This window comes from Hyperolius riggenbachi, chromosome 11 (genome assembly GCF_040937935.1).
Source record: "Hyperolius riggenbachi isolate aHypRig1 chromosome 11, aHypRig1.pri, whole genome shotgun sequence".
NCBI classification, from domain to species: domain Eukaryota; kingdom Metazoa; phylum Chordata; class Amphibia; order Anura; family Hyperoliidae; genus Hyperolius; species Hyperolius riggenbachi.
In genome coordinates this window covers 123,739,700-123,758,065 of record NC_090656.1, presented here as the reverse complement: position 1 = coordinate 123,758,065, position 18,366 = coordinate 123,739,700, and the positions used below count along the sequence as shown (strand labels likewise).

Genomic DNA, 18,366 nt, shown 5'->3' with positions numbered 1-18,366 from the left:
CTCTCCCAGGAATCTGATATTCCTAAAGTAAATAGCGGGTCTGATGCCCCAATTAAGAAAGCAGTACTGTGTGTCTAAGTGAATATTCTCTCTAAACCTTGTATATTGTTGTATAGTCGCTTAAGTGAATTTTAGTTATTGCATGTTACTGTATAGATTTGTGTAGATTGTATGTGAGGTTAAGCTGAGATTGAAGGTATAAACTTGTCCACAGAGGATAGTTAAGAATCACATAAGCTGGAGACCAGGTTTGCCAGTAAAGTCTAATACTGACGTCACCATCCCTAGATAAACCTTCAAACTCAGCTAATCTCACTCTATTTTTTTTTAGCTTAGCATAATGGGAAAGTCTCAAGGTAAGGAGACTCCAAGGGTTATTTTTGATTTATGATGTATCATATTCTGTGATGCTGTTTAATGCGGATATATAGATTTGTAAGTTTTAGAAAGAATCATGTTCCACAATTTGCTTTGAATCTTATTTCTGACTAACTCTATTTAGGAGTTTCATTTTTTTTTTCTCGGAGACACTCAGCAGTTGCAGGTGTCTCTCTGGACCAGGACATTTTGAATGGGCATTGCGGCCGCAGGATAACTTTTTTTATCAGTCCCTCCAAAATGTTCTGGCCTGGCTACTAGATGTTTCTGAGCCTTTTCTTCTAATTACTATAAATGTGTTTGTCTATCTCCTCTCACTGTAGTTTCTGTGGAACTGTGATTTAAATTGCTTGTGTATGACTGGTTGCACTTTTTCAGCTAGGTTGTACTTTAAATATGCATCTCTGGACATCTGCTCAGAGTTGTTGCAGGTTTCTACCCCCTCCCTCCATGTATTGGGAGAGACTTGTGTTAATGCTTTTGTTTTTTCTCTTTCCTCTTCCCTGAAAAGACTGGGGGCAATGAGGAGAGTGTCAGGAAACAGAAACAAAAGAAGATCCCAGCTATATGTTGTTTGTCTGTTTGTGTATGTGTCTGTGCACAGAGAGTATCCAAATATTTTTTTAGAGTTAGGAATAAACCTCTTAATTTAATTGATCGTTTTTTTCTACAGTCAGAAAAGTCAAAAGCTAAATTATTGTTGGAGTCTAAGGTATGCGGACTGTGGTTATGTAAATGTGCATGTGTTGTCTTTCTTTGTCTACTATAGGAGAGGGTTTGTAAATTGTCTTGAGGCAAGGCAGGTGAGATTGAATGTGTAATTGGTTTTCACCTCATATAATGAATGACCCATGCACAAAGTTGCTGGCCATTGTGATGTTTTGAATTTAGTGTTTTGCAAAGGAAACAATTTATTTCGGGTGAACCAGATGTAACATGTCTTAAAATTTGTAATTTAAAGTTGGTTATAAAAAATTAACATACGGAAAGGCATGTTCCATCTGAAGTTTTTTGTTTTTCATGTGGGTTTTTTTTTTGTCAGGTATTTTTGCATATACCTGAGAATTCAAAGCACACAACAGTTTTGCTGTCAATGGGTGAATTAGGTTTGTAAATCTTCCAGTAGGAATTAAGTTGCTGTGAATGAAATGTAATCATTTTAACTTGAGCTTGCACTCATGCCGATATGAATGTAATGTAGAGATTGTGTCCAAAATCATCTTGCTCAAATTACTAGAAGTTATGCTCATGCCAGGTTTTCTGTTCATATTGCCAAGAATAATGCAAACAATTGTGTGAATGTTTGGGTACGTGTATAATATTAATGGTGATGAGTCCCTTAAGCAAAGTGACATACTTATATTTTTTCACTTGTAATTGTGTAAAATTCTAACAAATGCTTTTACAGCAATTTCTTTGTTGGTTTCTGGTCTGTCTCTGGTTACAATCTGAGGGGTGTGGGAAACAAACCCTGGTGTTGTGCATTTGGGGAGGGTTTTGAACAGCAGACGTTGACCCCCTGTACCACCTACTGTGCACAGGGTGAGATGGGGGGCCAACTAAACCTGCAAGTGGCTGAATCACACAGCCTCATAACCCGGCCCACATCAGTGTTCTAACATGCCTGGAGAGGGTGGAGACAAATATGTCATGTAAAATACTTATTGGTTGATTTGATTGTAATTGTCTCCATATGTCTGTTTGTATTGATACTGTGCTGTATAAAGCAAGGTCAGAGAAATGTGTTTAAGTGTCAGAACTCTATAGTACTAGGATTTACAGACAGTATGATGTTAGTCAAAAATATTGTTACATAGCTACGCATGTGGTAAATAGGTTGCACACACCCACTAAGCTGTTTAACTTCTTATTACCATTGAGGACCTCTACATAACTGCTTTGATTGAGACTGAGCTATCAATTACTTGGCTCATGCAGTTTGACAAACCTTGAACTCTTGTCTGATTCATCTTTACTAATTTGCCTGCACAAGTGTTCTTTATTACCTGTTCACTTGGAGACCTGCCTGTGATATCACCTGATTATGGAATACTTTGGAGATCATCTGATATGATTCTCCTGCACTGATGCAGCCCTAGAAGGATGACCCTCTGCTGTAAGGATGAGCCCTTCCTGCACCTGCCCTCCTCCTGTGTTGGTGATGGCTGCTTCAAGCCTTTCTTTTGTGTCATCCTTTGGGAAGAACTCCGCCTCTGCTGTTGCAACTGTGAGGTTTCTCAACTGGGATGAGAAGTTGAGTCTGCCCTTCCCTGCCTTCTACAACCTGGCTGCAATTGCTACGTCCTTGTTATAAATCTGTTTCCATTTCTTTTGTGGGTGCCCAATGCCATACAATGAAACTGCTAACAAAAAGGCACTGGGTGTAGCCACGGTGATTACACGGCCAGCTCTCAGCCGCCACTGTCTGTTTGCCCCGAGACAGTGAGAGCTTGGCAGAAAAACATCTGCATTCATCATGAGGGCTTGTGGTGATGAATTCACCGTCCTCCTTCACCCTTCAAATGAACAATATTCTACTCTGCAATAATGAACTGACATTTCCTGGACCCACTCGAGGATCATTTTTTTTCCAAAATGCATTAAGGAGTTCTAACCTTATGGGTGAGGTGTGGCTTTAGGCAACCTGTTACAGTTTACCACATTCAGTTTTCCATTAAGTTATGCAGGGCTAGATTAGGATGATATACTAGCAAAGCTAACTACTGTTAATTCATCGTGTAGTTGTGTAACCCTTTAAACTGTATATTGTATTTGTGTACCAATGACAACACTAACTCATTGATCTCTAACATACATAGAGCTGTGCATAGTATCTAAGTGATCCCGCCCTTTCCTTTAGAAAAGGTTGGGATCAAAGGTTGGGTTGAAAGGTTGTAATAATGTGCTGCTTAAATCACCCCGATATTAAAATATATACAGCACATCACAATTTCTTAAAAATGACATCATTGCTTCAACTAGTCAGCAGCACATTCCTCCAGACAGTGCTTTACAGATACATTAATAATTAACACTCTAGAAGTTCCAGGCACCTGAATACAAAACCTGTATTTCAATACCCAGTTGGTATATTACCATACAAGCCACTGTGACAGAGATCTGAAGACTCAGACCTATTCATGCATTGTTGTTAAAAAACCTGGTCTATTGAGAAATTAACACATGTAACAAAGTCTACCTCTGCCAGTTGTTTACAGAATAACAAATCCTATTGTCTCTGCTGTCTGTACCATGTCTATGCTATTGTTTCAAATATTTTCTATGTGCACTCCGGTCTAATCTGGTTTTTCCCTAACATCAGGGTGTATATAAGATTGACCTGTAAATAAAGATTTCAGATGCTGTTCCACCAATTTAAGTGTTTGTGGTTCTGTATCTCCCAGCTGGAAGAGAGGGTATTCACTTGGATTGGGGGAGAACTTTAACCTGGGTTGCAGATTATTCTGCTAAGTCATCTTGTAGCTGCCTCCGCTGAAATTGAGCTAACAGAAACGTATCATCTATCTACAATGCACGTATCTGACAGTGTGTTCTCTTCCCTGAAAGTATTCCTCCGTTTACTCACGGCTCACCTGCGTGTTCAGTATGCTTTCCTTCAGGCCCCAGCCGGTGGCCTGTATATCGGCGTCCTTGGGGCTAGCCACGTTCTCCTCTGCGAGTGCCCTGTTAGCCTACGCCATCCTCTGCAACCCGTATGGCAGCTTCCTGGAGTGTCGGCAGTACCCGGCAGTGATGTCACTTCCCACAGGGCGTCCCCTGTGGTTGCGCTCACGTTCCACATCTTCTCTGCTTCTGCACCCCCTTTGCTTTGCTCTCAGATCGACATGTTTCGATTGCAAAACCGGCAGTCTTCATCAGGATCTATAAAAAACGTGTCCCATGTATACCTGTATATTGACCTTAAAGAACTGAGTATGCAGTTACAGTATCACTGATCCACTTGAATCAATGTGACCTGTATGGAATCAGGTGCATTTTTATATTGGCTTTCAGGACTGATGTAATTTGGTACATTGAAAGTAAGCAGAGCTAGCAACAGGAATCAGGTGGCTCCCGTATGCATGTGATCAATGTGTGAGTGCATGGGGGTGTGTGAGTGCAACTCAGATATAGACTGCTTTTTAGAAGTGATGTAGAGGAGTGCAGTGTATGTATACACTGGAGACTCCATCCTGTTCTCTTTTACAATACTTTTTATCCTTTTAAAATCATTTTTATATCTCCACGAGAATTATATTAATTAGCAATAAAGCTTTTCCACTCTACATAATATTGGTGGTGACATACTCATAGATTGTGTAACTAACCAATAGCGCCTCCTTCAAACATAGATATAGCAAGTTTGGTGACCATAGTCTGTATGGGGGCTTTGCTATTAACTGCAGAAATCGCCACCATTGAATTTAATAGAAAATGATTGCAGAACTTGGAATTTGCTTGTGGAACACCGAGTTTGGGCGGAATCGGAATTCGGCTGTTCCGCTCAACCATAGTGCCGCACTGATGACCTAACAGCAGATCGGACACTTCCGGTGAATCACACCGCGTCCAATCTGAAATGTCCCATAGACTTTTATTGCTTTAGCATCACCCAGCCATAAAAATGGGTAACGCAACGCAATGAAAACGTGCAGTGTGTAAGGGGCCTCAAATACGAAAGACATTTGATACCTTTTATATTGACATTCTATGTAAAGAAGACTATATAGGAAAAATGTTTCTGGATATTTTTTTTTCTCTCTTGAATTAACACTGAGGGCCCGTTCACACTTAGAACCGCAGAACGCCGTCGAGTACCGCCGGCGTTTTGCGGGAGTGCTAAAATCACTGGACACTGTGGCGGTTTTGGAGCGATCGCGATTAGCGTGCTATGCATGCTAATCACAATCGCTGATCGCAGAACGCTCGTCGCCGGCAAACCGATGCATGCAGCGTGGTTGCGGTTATCGCTAACCGCAACTGCGGCAGTGAGAACACTGCCACTCGCTACATTGTGTAGCGGTTCTTGCAGGTGTGAACGGGGCCCTCTGTGTTTGCATATGTACCATCTTAATGAGGTATGTGATTTTTTTTTTCTACGTAGGCTGCTTCCCTGAATGTAGCAAAGAAAGACCTATCTTTGATGCTGAAAATGAAATGTGCATCCCTTTGTTAAATTGCACAACCTGGTAAGTTCATGTCCTGCAGTTCACCACAAATGCAAGTACTAAGCTACAGTGGCGTACCTGCCATAGGGCTGCAAGTGCTCACAGAACCGGGTGTAGCCATGGCTAGGGGTGCCACTGTGGTGCTCAGTCACTTAGTTCTTCCACGTGGGACCTTTTTTCATAGTTTGGGCAACATTTGAGAAAATAGCAGCAGGCAGTGCAAGGTGAGTAGAGAGAATTATTGCTGTGCTGCAGCTGGGACATTGGCAGGGATAGGTGGCAGGATGTGTTTAGTGCAGAAATTGCCTGTCATTAGTAGCCATGTACACTGGCTGCTGTAATACCAGAGTGCCCTGGACTATTGATTATTTATCCTGATCAGAGTAATTAATAATGCAGAGCAGTCTGCTGTTGCAAAAGCCAGTGATACAGGTGCAGACAGCTGACTTCTGTAGTGAGCTACAGAAGCAAAGCTCCAGGCAATTTAGATTAGCTGGATTGCAGATAAACTTATTGCTTTTCCCAGCTCACCCTTCCACCCTTTTGTCTTCACCCATGACCCTTTTCTCTTTTCAGATTTTAGTGGCTTCTTTTAACAGCATGCCCATGCCAACCAGAACTGGTTATGTCTGCAGTCCTGGTGAGAGAGAGGTCTTCCTGCCATTTCTCCTCTCTCACAAGGTTCTCTGTCTTGGGCCCTACCTCTTTATCCCCCTTCCTATGGATCCCCCTCTTTCGTATGTCCCCCTTTTCTGACAGTCCTCAGGTGATCTCACAATCTAATCGTACCATAGTCATAATCTAATGTCCTACCATATTATTATTGTGTATTTATATAGCACTGACATCTTCTGCAGCACTGTATAGAGTACAGAGTTTCAAAACCGTTAGCTCTGTCCACATCCTGATGACTTCTTTTCCCCACAAATAACCCTAAATGTGCAGGGACATACTCAGCGCCCCAACCCATCAACACTCCCATCAAACAAAATTGTTTGTTGGGGGGGTTGTCTGTAAATAATCAGCACTGGGTTTCAAACTCCCTAGGTATACCACTGCTAAGCTGCTACTGTGAAAAAGAACAGCAAAGGCAGTGAGAATTGAAGGTTATTGGTTGGGTTAGTCAGCACTAGGTGATATAGAGGATGGATGCATCATGGATGCACAGGGCCACCAAAGTCAACAGTGGAGGTAAAAGGTTGGGAGTAGTGAATGGGACCCCTAGAAGGAGTCTGAATGCAACATTAGCTGTTAAGTTGCCCTTTATCAAGAATAAAAGGGACCTGAACTCATGCACAGGACTAAAAAAAAACACAAATTAAACCACCCTGTATGTATTTAGAGAGTTTACCTTATGTAATGTCCCCTCATTTGTGACTAACCACAACTGTAATTTAGGGTTGGTTCACACGGAGGCTTGGCGCGGGCTTCCGGGAGTTGTTGTTAAACGCTCTCATGCAACTGAATGGGAGCGTTTCTGCCGGGCTTTTACTGGCATTTGCGCAAACACGGCACTCCTATACAGATTTGTTTCCCAGCGTTTCAGGTGACCCTGGACATTACATGCGGCATCCGGGGTTGATTACCGCCGCATTTTCGTGTCCCCGGGGATAAAAACAAACGCCAATCTCGACGGAATGCTGCCTGAAAGCCCACCAAAAGTGGAAGTGTGTAGTGTGGCAGGATCAGGTGGTGGTCATGGAAAACAAATGGTCCACTGAAGTGAAGCTGATATATCATTACTTCATTTGTAACTAATACTTGTGGTCTCCCAATTATCTTTACATACAAGTTATTAGCCGACATGCAAGACATACTTTATTGGCAATATGTCAGGTCTCAGTAAGTTACACTGTTACTTTATGGGAGTCCAAGTTTGTTTTCTATCCAAGGTAGCAGTTTACTTTCCTTGCATCCACCCACCCTCATATTGTCCACTTGTTGTAGAGTGGCTTTTATGTTCATCCTCTTGTGGTGTCAGTACGGTTTTTGATAGGGTTGTGTAATGATCAGTGATGTATCTGATGATCAGTACTAGCTCTATCAGCACAATAGTCAGTATTTTATTCAAAGTGTGATCACACGTGATTGGGTGCACAGTAATATTCAGGAACATAAGAGAGTGATAGCCCTTAGTGACAGGGGCTATCACTAATAAGAGAGTGGTTGTACAGGCAATGTAGGTAACAGATCGGTAGGCAGAGGTACAGAATCGTAAGACAAAATTGGAGTGAGTATTCAGGCAGAAGTTGGCAACAGATCAGATTGGCAGAGGTACAGAATCGTAAGGCAGAGAGTAGTCAGAGGTAAAGGTCAAAACACAGTAATAATCAATAACCGTAATAATAATATTCCTAAGCTAGTGCGAATCCCCGGGGTCCTGCTGGTTCAAGCACACACGGATCTGACTACGGTCTGAGAGCATTCACTGCGAAGTTTCAGCAACAACAGACAATGAGCTACTGACATCCCCAAGCCTAAATACAGACAGGCAATTCCAAACAACCCACCCAGAACAGCCTGACCAATCAGCAGCGAGACCCAGCAGCCTGATGTCAGCTGACCAGCAGATCAGCTGACCCATCTCCTAAGCCCATAAAGGTCCTGCCGCTCCGTGCACGAGTGTGCCGACCTAAGCTGATGTGCCACTGAGAGACCTGTCCTGCCAGAGGCTGCGCGACATGTCTGGGAGGACGCAGCAACCGCCGCAGTGACGTCAGATGTGGAAGTTGCGGTCGCACTGCTTTCCGCCGCTGAGGTAATACTGCTATACCTGGCAGGTTGGTGTTTAAATTTAGGATCCTGCATTTGTAAACCCAAATGATGCCAAACACCACACTTCAGCACCTAAGCTAGTGGACAGGGTCATGGGTTGCGGTCCATGTCACGCTTCAAGTGACTCCGATGTTTCCTCTTTCCAAGCCAGAAGGAGGAAGCATCGGAATCATGTGAAGTGCAGTGAGTAGCCTCCCCATGACCCTGCCCATTAGCTTGGGTGCTGAAGTACGGTGTGTTTGGCATAAAATTGGGTTTACAATTGCAGGATCCTAAATTTAAAAAAACAACACTAGTTTCAGATATACAGCCCATATCACATTATAAATAACCAGGGTGCTGGACGTTTCGGGCTAATGCTTTTCCACAGCTGCTTAAATACCACTTCAACTTGCAGAAGGAATTTTATGTCCAATGTCTCATATTCCTCGGTCTCAGTTTCTCAGTGTTTATACTTGACGTCCTTGTAGATGTTACGGCCAGAACCCGAAGTTTGGCCACTTCTAGTTCTGGCCGGCCACTTCGGGTTCTGGCCGGCCAATGCGCGAAGTGGCCGCTGCGCTGCGGCCAATGTTAGAAATGGAATGATTCCTCTGAGGTTAATGTATCTTCTGGCCGCAGCGCAGCGGCCAAACGTATAACAACTTAGTGAATTTATTGCAATTCAGCCGGCGGCAATGTAACATTTCAAGCCGCCGGCTTTTTTTTTTTTCTGCCTCTCTCTCCTCCCCCCCCCCCCCCGCCTCTCTCGCTCTCCTATGGGCCGCCGGCGGGGACACGCGTGTCCCCCCGGAGTCGTTCGTCGCGGCAGGGGGATCCTGCTGTTCTTGCAGAGCGGGTGCTGGCAGAAGCAATGTCTGCAGCCTCCCCGCTCTGCTGCCCTGGCGCCACGAACGACTCCCGGGGACACGCATGTCCCCGCCGACTGCCCATAAGAGGAGAGAGAGAGAGAGGCAGAAAAAAAAAAAGCCGGCGGCTTGAATTGTTACATTGCCGCCGGCTGAATTGCAATAAATTCACTAAGTTGTTAAACGTTTGGTCGCTGCGCTGCGGCCAGAAGATACATTAACCTCAGAGGAATCATTCCATTTCTAACATTGGCCGCAGCGCAGCGGCCACTTCGCGCATTGGCCGGCCAGAACCCGAAGTGGCCGGCCAGAACTAGAAGTGGCCAAACTTCGGGTTCTGGCCGTAACATATATACCAGACAACTACCCTAAATATATTATTGGGCTGTGATATTATTTTCATATGATCTGGCTATGTCCAAGATTACATATGTTCTGGGTTAAGATCTAGGATAAAAAAGGTTTTCAGGATCGACATTGTCCTTAACTCCCAAATTGTTTTTAGTCAATTATAGATTGTGGGCTCTGGCAAATAGCAGTAACCAGTGACTAAAGCAGATCTTTCTACAATATGCAAAAATTGAATTTTGACCTGGATGTAGACAGAGCTGGATTACTATTGCCCATCAGGGGTGCTCATCATGAACCTGTGATCACAGCTAGCCCGTGATCACAAGCAGTGTTTCACGATCACAGGCTCGGTATTCGGATCCCATGATCTAGCACGATCATGGGTCTGAATTCGAGTTCACCCGGGATTGCACTTGAATTTTGTCCGTGATCATGAGTTAACCCGTGATCATGAGTCCGGATGAAGCGTGGTATCCAGGGGATGACATCGTTGGGCCAATCAGAGAACCCCCAGCCGAGGCCCTAGCAACCAATCAGAGGAGAGGACAGAGGAGCCTGGCCCTCCCCTTCTTTATATAAGGCGGCGGCCATGTTGAGGATCTGTCCTTGCTTGTGACTCTGGGGTACTGAGAGCATCTCTAGTACTATTGTTGGTCTGAGCAAGTGCTTTTTAACCGGATCAGTTCATTTTGGCGCGCAGCTCTGAGAGCCGAGCGCTGAAACTGGGCGCCGTCATAGCAGCAATGCTATGATGCTTGGCCTGCTTAGCGGTAATTCAGGGCTCTGGCGGCTGCCAGACCCCGAATTACATCTCCCTCCAAGTTGCGACAACTCGGAGGGGGAATAGTATTTAAAGGATATCCGAAGTGACATGTAACATGATGAGATAGACATGTGTTTGTACAGTGCCTAGCACACAAATAACTATGCTGTGTTCCTTTTTTTCTTTCTCTGCCTGAAAGCGTTAAATATCAGGTATGTAAGTGGCTGACTCAGTCCTGACTCAGACAGGAAGTTACTACAGTGTGACCCTCACTAATAAGAAATTCCTCTTTTTTACCTCTTTCTTACTCTCAGAAGCCATTTTCTGCTAGGAAAGTGTTTTATAGTTATTATTTCTTATCAGCGAGGGTCACACTGAAGTCACTTCCTGTCAGAACTGAGTCAGCCACTTGCATACCTGATATTTAACTCTTTCAGGCAGAGGAAGAAAAAATGGAACACAGCCTAGTTATTTGTGTGCTATGCACTGTACATGCACATGTCTATCTCATCATGTCACATGTCAGTTGAGGTATCCTTTCTCGGAGTTTATCGACAGCTCTCCCTGCGCCAAACTGAGCTGCGCCAAAATAATATGCACCCGCTTTTCAACTGTTATACCCAGCGTTTTGCATCCTAAACACATTTATTGCACATTGATTGTATTGCTGTATAGATAGATAGTGATTTGATTGTTATAGTTTTCAGTCAGTCAGCTAGTGTATACTGTATTGTACTGTGCTATGCTAGCTGTTAGGTCTGTGTGCAGGCTAGGACTGCTAGCCTAGGTAGCCTTAGCCTACTAGCCTGTAGGTAGGTTAGGGATTAGTTAGTTGTTGTACAGTTTAGTTCATTTGTACTGTTAGTTGATTTAGTGTTAGACTAGCAGCAGCAGTACTATTAGTAATTAGGCAGGCCAGCATCTGTTTAATTCTTTCTGGCTGCTGCCTGTATTGATTGTGTGTGACAGACAGTCGTTTAATGTCACTGTCTGTCACTCTTGTTAGTTATCTACTGCTGTCAGTTTTATTTAGTACAGTACTACTAGTCTACTACTTCTGTTTCTGCCTGCTGACTGTATTGTGAGTGTGACGGTCTTAGTGTCACTGACTATTTGTCATTCTTGTCTTAGTTAAGTGTTGTGCTTGTAGTTCATTCACTGTCACTGACCGTTTACCTGCAGTGACGTGAACTACCTGTCATTGACTGATTCGTGTACTTTGAGAAAAAAAAAAAAAACACTTAACATTTTTCTGACCCTAACCACCCACCACAACTCAGTCACCACACTTTATTTAAGTTCAGACACTTTCCCCCCTTTGTTCTGTATAAAAAAAAAAAAAAAAATATATATATATATATATATATATATATATATATATATATATATATATATATATATATATATATATATTGTGCAATATCTGGCAGAGGCAGAGGGATCAGGACCACGCGTTACGCAGTACGCCCCCCCAAAACAAAACACCCTCAGACTCAGTATAGGTAGGTAGCCAGGTATAGGTGCCCTCAGTATAGGATCTCATGTGTAGGTGCCCTCAATATAGGTTGTCAAGCATAGGTGCCCCCAGTATAGGAAGTCAGGTGTAGGTGCCCTCAGTATAGGTAACCAGCTATAGGCACCCCCTTGGAAGCCGGCGCCCTGAGCAGCCGCTCAGGTCAAAGGCCGGCTATGATGGGGACAGGTGAGGAGGAGTTTGAGATGGAGGAGGTTGTTGTTGACGAACAACAACCTGATTTTGATGAGGAGGAGGGCCTGATCCAGGGGATGTTTTGGCAGAAGAGGTGCTTGGGCGTTCAGAGGAGCTGTTTCAGGAGGAGGAGGATGATGTGCCAGAATTGGATGAAGGCAGCTCAGAGGAGAAGGAGGAAGCAGCTCTGGCACAGAGGCGCAGCATGGAGGTCAGGGGCAGGGCCACCAGTGGGTGTGGAAGGCAGGAGCCACAGCCTGCTGCTTCAGCTACTACCACCACCACCCGCACCAGTCAACGCCCAACCAGAGGGAGACAAGCACCCCCTTCAAGCCATAAGGGGCAGTTCACATCCCCAATCTGGCAGCATTTCCATATGTCCGACATGGATGAGAGCCATGCAATTTGCAATAGCTGCAGGGCTAGCCTGAGCAGAGGACGTTATCCGGCCAAGATAGGTACCTCAAGCCTGCAGACCAACTTGCAGAACAGGCATTATCACGACTATCAGGAGTTTGACAGGCTGAAGCACAGTGGCGCTGGAAGTGGTCAGAGCAGGAGACCCACTGCACACCCTGTAGCAGGAGCGCGGAAATTCACTGCTCCCCCCTTGTGCACTCTGTCAATCCCGCCGCGATTGAGGCTGGTTCGGGCAGCCAGTCCTCAGTTGGCTCCTCTGCTCCCTCCACAGTTCCCTCCTCATCTTCCCATGCAAGCAAATGTGGCCAGACTCTGCTCAGCAAGGCCTGCCTCCCAGACACAGGTGCATTTGGACGCTGAACGGGTTTCTTGCCCAGGCCATGTTCTCCCAGCTCCTGTTATACTCCCTTGTGCAGGAGGGGAGTGACATGAGAGTGCTCCTGCAGTATGAGATCCCGGAGTGATGATCCCAGCACTGCACCAGTTTGTGTTGGCAGACATGGCCCGTTCCCTCGATCACGCCGCGAGCGAGCGGGTCCATGTCACCATGGACTTCTGGAGCAGCCATTTTGGGACAGACCGCTACTTGTCCTTCATGGCTTACTGGGTCAGCCTACTGGAAGTGGGTGAGGAAGCAGCAGAACCATCATTGGGCACAGCAGCAGTAGCAGCCCAGTTGGTGGTGCCACCTTGCAGGTTCAGGGGAGATGCAGCAGGTTCCTCTGATCCAGTTCCCTCCTCCGGCACACCCGCCACCAAGTGCGCCCACTTCAGCAGCAGTGTGAAAGCCCGCCACTGCCAACTGCTTCTGGAGATGGTCAGCCTGGGGAAGACAAAGCTGACAGCAGTCAACATTCTGGTCAAGCTCAGGGAGAAGGAGCAGAGGTGGCTAAGCCCCAGAGGCCTCAGAGTCGGATTGGTGGTGTCCAACAATAAGGCCAACCTGCTGTCTGCCATCACCAGGGGACACTTGACCCACTTCCCCTGTTTGGCCTACGTCCTGAACCTGGTGGTGCAGAAGTTCCTGCGCACCTACGAGGGGATGGACAATCTGTTGGAAGCGGCAAGGAAAATTGTGCACCATTTCCACCGCTCCACTGGTGCCTCAGTAACCCTGGCCAACCTTCAGCAGCACGAGGGCCTGCCACGACACCGGCTTGTCATCGATGTGCCAACTTGCTGGAATTCCACCCTGGTGATGTTGGAGCGGCTGGTTGAGCAGATGAGGGCTGTCAGCAGATACATAATTGACGCGATTATTTCTGGCACCACCAACTTCCAGGTCCTCCTCAATGCACAGTGGGGGCAGATGCAGCAGGAGTGCTTGGTGCTGGCTCCCTTCCAGCAGGGAACCAATATGGTGAGTCGGGATTGGGCATTCCTCTGGGAGTAAGTGCCCATTGTTTTTCTGATGGACAGGGCACTGTTTGATTTGCTGGAAGAGGGAGAGGAGGCCCTGACCCAGCTGGATCAGCAGGCATCTGCACAGTCCACGTCTCAGGAGGAGGACTTGCAGTTGGTGGAGGAGGAGTTGGAGCTCCCTGACTTGAGTTCTGAAGGGGACGTGCAGAGCGCAGCTGCAGTGGTGCGAGGGTGGAGGGGGCAGGACGAGTCTCAGGGGCCAGAGGAGGAAGACAGTGATGTCATCTCTGGAGGTGCCGACGACCCTGATGTCTCAAACTTGTTCTCCATTGCAGCGCACATGCTGCGGTGCCTGTGCAGAGACCCCAGGGTGATCCAGATGCGTGCTCGGGATAACATCTGGATCATCATGATCCAGAACCAATGGATGAAGGGGAAGATGGGTCAGTTCCTGCCTGCTGGAGACCCTGAGCACCGAACAAGGGAGTTGCAGCGGGTCCTTGTTTGGTGATTGGAGGAAGCCTTCCCCCAGCCTTCCACCCCCTCTTTCCCTGTCCAGCCAGCACAGCAGCTGGTGCCTGCGGCCAGCAGCAGCAGAAGCAGGGGCCCAGGAGACCTGCTGTCTCTGACTAAGGCACTCTACACGACTGTAGAGCTGGCGAGAGAGGAGGTGCCTGCAGCAGCATCCCCCTATCAAAGTCAGAACCAGCGCCTGACCCGGATGGTGGCAGACTACATGTGGTCCTTCAGCAGGCTTGACATCAAGGCCCCTGTGGACCCCATGGAGTACTGGGTCAAGCGCTTGAAGATCTGGTGTGAGCTGGCGCAGTACGCCCTGGAAGTCCTGTCTTTCCCCCCTTTCCAGCGTACTGTCCGAGAGGTGCTTCAGTGCGCCCCCGGTGGCGTGGTCACAGAGAAGCGCTCTCGTCTGTCCCCAGACTCTGTGGACAGACTGACATTTCTTAAAGTTAACCAGGCCTGGATTGAAGGTGAGTTCCTGGCCCCTGCTGTCGGCAAGAGGGGGACATGAAGTGGCTGGGTATGTTTTTTGCACACCAACCTTCAGTCTCTTGCTAATTAGGCGTTTTTTTTAGGTGCTGTGGTACCACCACTAGGTGCCATTGCCTATGCTGCCTGCTCCTCCTGCTGCTGCTTTTTCCTCCTACTGTTTGTGTTCCCACTGCCAGGATCCACAGAATTATGCGCTGCTGCCACTAGCTATTACATCAAAATAGCTCCTACTGTTGTTGTGAAAAAAATATATATTTTGAGGTGTCTGGGATGCAAACTGTGCTGTCTGAGTTGTGGGGAAAACCCAACTGTGGCTGTAGGACCACTTCCTGGAACTTCATGTTTTTTATTTTTGTTTGTACCGTGGTACCACCACTAGGTGCCATGGACTATGCTTCCTGCTGCCACACGTTACTACTACTCCTCCTGCTGCTGCATTCCCACCGCCAGGGTCCACAGAATTATGTGCTGCTGCCATGTGCCACTAGCTATTACGCCACTACAATGGCTATATATTGTTGTAAAAAAATATTCTGGGGTGTCTGGGTTAAAAACTGTGCTGTCCCAGTTGTGTATTGGACATGGACACAATGTGGGCTTCACGACTGCTGTCTAGAACCTCCTGCTCTTTTCTCTGTGTTATATTTACAGCCGTGGCACCACTGCTAGGTGCCATGGCCTATTATTGCCTGCTGCCACACATTATTACTCCTCCTCCTGCTGCATTTAACCTCCTGCTTTCTGTGCTCCCACCACCAGGGTCCACAGAATTATGCGCTGCTGCCATGTGCCACTAGCTATTACAAACACTTTTACTCTGATAAACTCACCTGTAATTGAAGAAATTGAAATACCTAATACTGGTCTCTGCAACATGTAATTAGGGTGCCCAGCAATTAGCTTGAGGCAGCCTAGGTGGGGACTAACTGTGGTGGTCAGATACAGTGATGAGGTGTGGCCTGATTTGTGCAGGGATAGAGGCAAGAAGCAGGGAGAGCAGAGCCACAGTGTCATTTACTTTGCAAAGGGAAAGGTAAGCCTCTGTCTCCTCCTTGCAAAGAACCCATGTCTCCGTCCATATTAAGGAAAAGGTGCCAGTAGCACAGCCTCAGAGCTGTGGGCCCCACTGAGAATGTCCGCCTCAGCACTGTATACATAACAATCACATGATATGGATTGCCATAACAGGCTTTTCTAGGACAGCCTGTTTCAGGAGTGGGATTCAGACACTACTACAGCCAGAGATCTGCAGGACTGGCCGTCAACTGGTATTAAGAGCCTCTATATCCATCTCACTTCAGGGGGCTTTTAAAGGCAAATATAGAACTAATGCAGCAGCTTAAGGCCCTCGCCTTACATGACCATCAGGTTCAGGGGCACTGGGGTAATCACAGTCTTTACATCACCTGTTGCTATACTAATGTAAGGACTTGCCGCAACTTCACTGCTCAGAAGGACATAGAAGTACTAGTATGGGGTGGGCTTATGGGTGTTTTCTGGTTATCTGCTTAGTAAAATAGCCACAATTGCCCAAATATATATGTAAAATAGGACAGTAAAAAATAAAAATAGTGTTTTGTTTTTTTGTTTCACTATAATCTAGCTCTGCCATCTGTTTTTTCAGTGTTCAGATATACATTCCTTTCTTCACCTGTGTTTTTCTTCTGTCATATTGTTGATTCCAGAATTCAGATCAGCCATCTGTTCTTGCCAAACACCCTACTGTAACTCACTGGCCCCCCAGCATATTTTCATTTCCTGCTGATGTGAGGTTTCCAATTGTCCCTTTCTCCAAAGCCAATTGATATCCTTGGTAGCAAATTCAAATAGGCCGATGCAACATTGGTGGGTCTCAGTTTGTTTTGCTGTTGAGGATGCTTATCTTCCTAGAAGAATAGACCGAAGAGAAGATGGGGCAAGAAGTTCAAATATCCTCCATAGGCCTGAGTGGATATTTGGTTGCCCTCTTATTAAGGAAAGACCGAATGCGGCCCTACTATAGTAACACCTTCTGAGTGCCAGAGATAAACAAGAGTCCCTTATTCTTAAAAGGAACCTGAGGTAAGCGAGATATGGAGGCTGCCATATATATTTCCTTTTAAACAATTCCAGTTGTCTGGCAGTCCTGCTGATCCTTCTGATCTGTAGTGCCTGAAACAAGCATGCAGCTAATCTTGTCAGAAACATTTGATCTGCATACTTGTTCAGGGTTTATGGCAGTGGATCAGCAGTATAGCCAGGCAATGTGTATTGTTTAAAAGGTAATCAATACTTCAACCTCCATATGTCTCTTACCTCGGGTTCCCTATCACATTAGGACACAGGTGCTTTGTAGGGGGAAGATGGGGGTTTTGCTTTTCTACTTATAAGGTGCCCTCAAACATTTAAAGGTATGTGGGTAGACCTAGATCAGAGGATACAGCCCAATGTGCAGTGTTTAATAAATGTGTTCAATTGGGTACCACTCTGCCCAGTGGGACCAGGGAGTCTGCAGTTTTCTGCACCATATTTGCCAGGGCAGCATGTGATCACATACCACCTGGCAACTAATGCTACTCCAGTGCACTAAGCTGAATAATGCTTTAGTTTAGTTAACCAGGACCAAAAAGTGCTTCTATGACAGGGTTTGTATGGGTCCCTGGAGCAATGTCTGCAAACTCAGTAAGATATTTGTTTTAGAGGAGATAAGTCATTTATTTTTGCCCGTAGGTTCTGTAAGCCATATACTACAGCACATTATATTATGTTCTGACACCTTACCTTCTCTTAATGACTGATACTCAAAAAAACCAACACTGGCCTGCCACATCATTCCCTTAGGGCCCACTCACCAATGAATACACTGGGGAAGTGTGTGTGTTTGTGTGTGTAGGGGGGGTTGTTGAAGGGAGGGAGAGGGTAATGCAAACACCACACTTCTTCCCAGCAGGAACCACAAGAAGCCAAGCTTTTCTGGTATCATGGTTTCCTGCCTCTAGCAGTGTTCAAAAGCCTCATCACTTAAACTTCAGTTGGATAAGAGGGTGCATTTTTAGTGTAAAAAAGTTGTAGGGGGCAGAAAGAAAGTGTAGATAAGCTTTAATATACTGATTCTGTAACAAGCCCTGCAAATATCAGTCTACTCAATATTCCAGTTAATGAATTCTGATGGGGTTCAGTAATCTGCTGGTTGCACAAACTCATGAGATTCTGATGGTGAGTACTTACATGTGCAAGAACAGTAATTACTATCTTCTAATGTTAGGTACATAGGATACAATTTTCTGTTAGATTTACCCACTAGATCGATTTATTTCCAACATGTCCAATCTTAATTTCGATCAATTTTCTGTTCGATTTTCCAATCGATTTCCATAGAAGTGAACAGAAATTGATTGGAAAATCGATCTAAATTAAGACTGGACATGTTGAAAAAAATCGATCTGGCAGGTAAATCTAACAGAAAATTGTATCATGTGTACCTGGCATAAAGGACCATCCATCAACCCTGAAATAATAATTTTGGTTAAATCATCCTTTTAACCTCCTTGGCGGTATGAACGAGCTCAGCTCGTCTATGACCGCCGGAGGGCGCCGCTCAGG

At 45.7% G+C, this 18,366-nt stretch overlaps 1 protein-coding gene across 2 annotated transcripts in view; it reads left to right on the top strand.

The window, feature by feature from the left end:
* Positions 1-18,366, top strand: part of LOC137537710 (mucin-5B-like) — a 192,995-nt gene that overhangs the window by 121,083 nt on the left and 53,546 nt on the right. For both annotated transcript variants that reach the window (XM_068259649.1, XM_068259648.1), the window contains exon 8: positions 5,483-5,567. In XM_068259649.1, the coding sequence (XP_068115750.1) occupies positions 5,483-5,567 (85 nt within the window). The remainder of the gene's footprint in view (positions 1-5,482; positions 5,568-18,366) is intronic.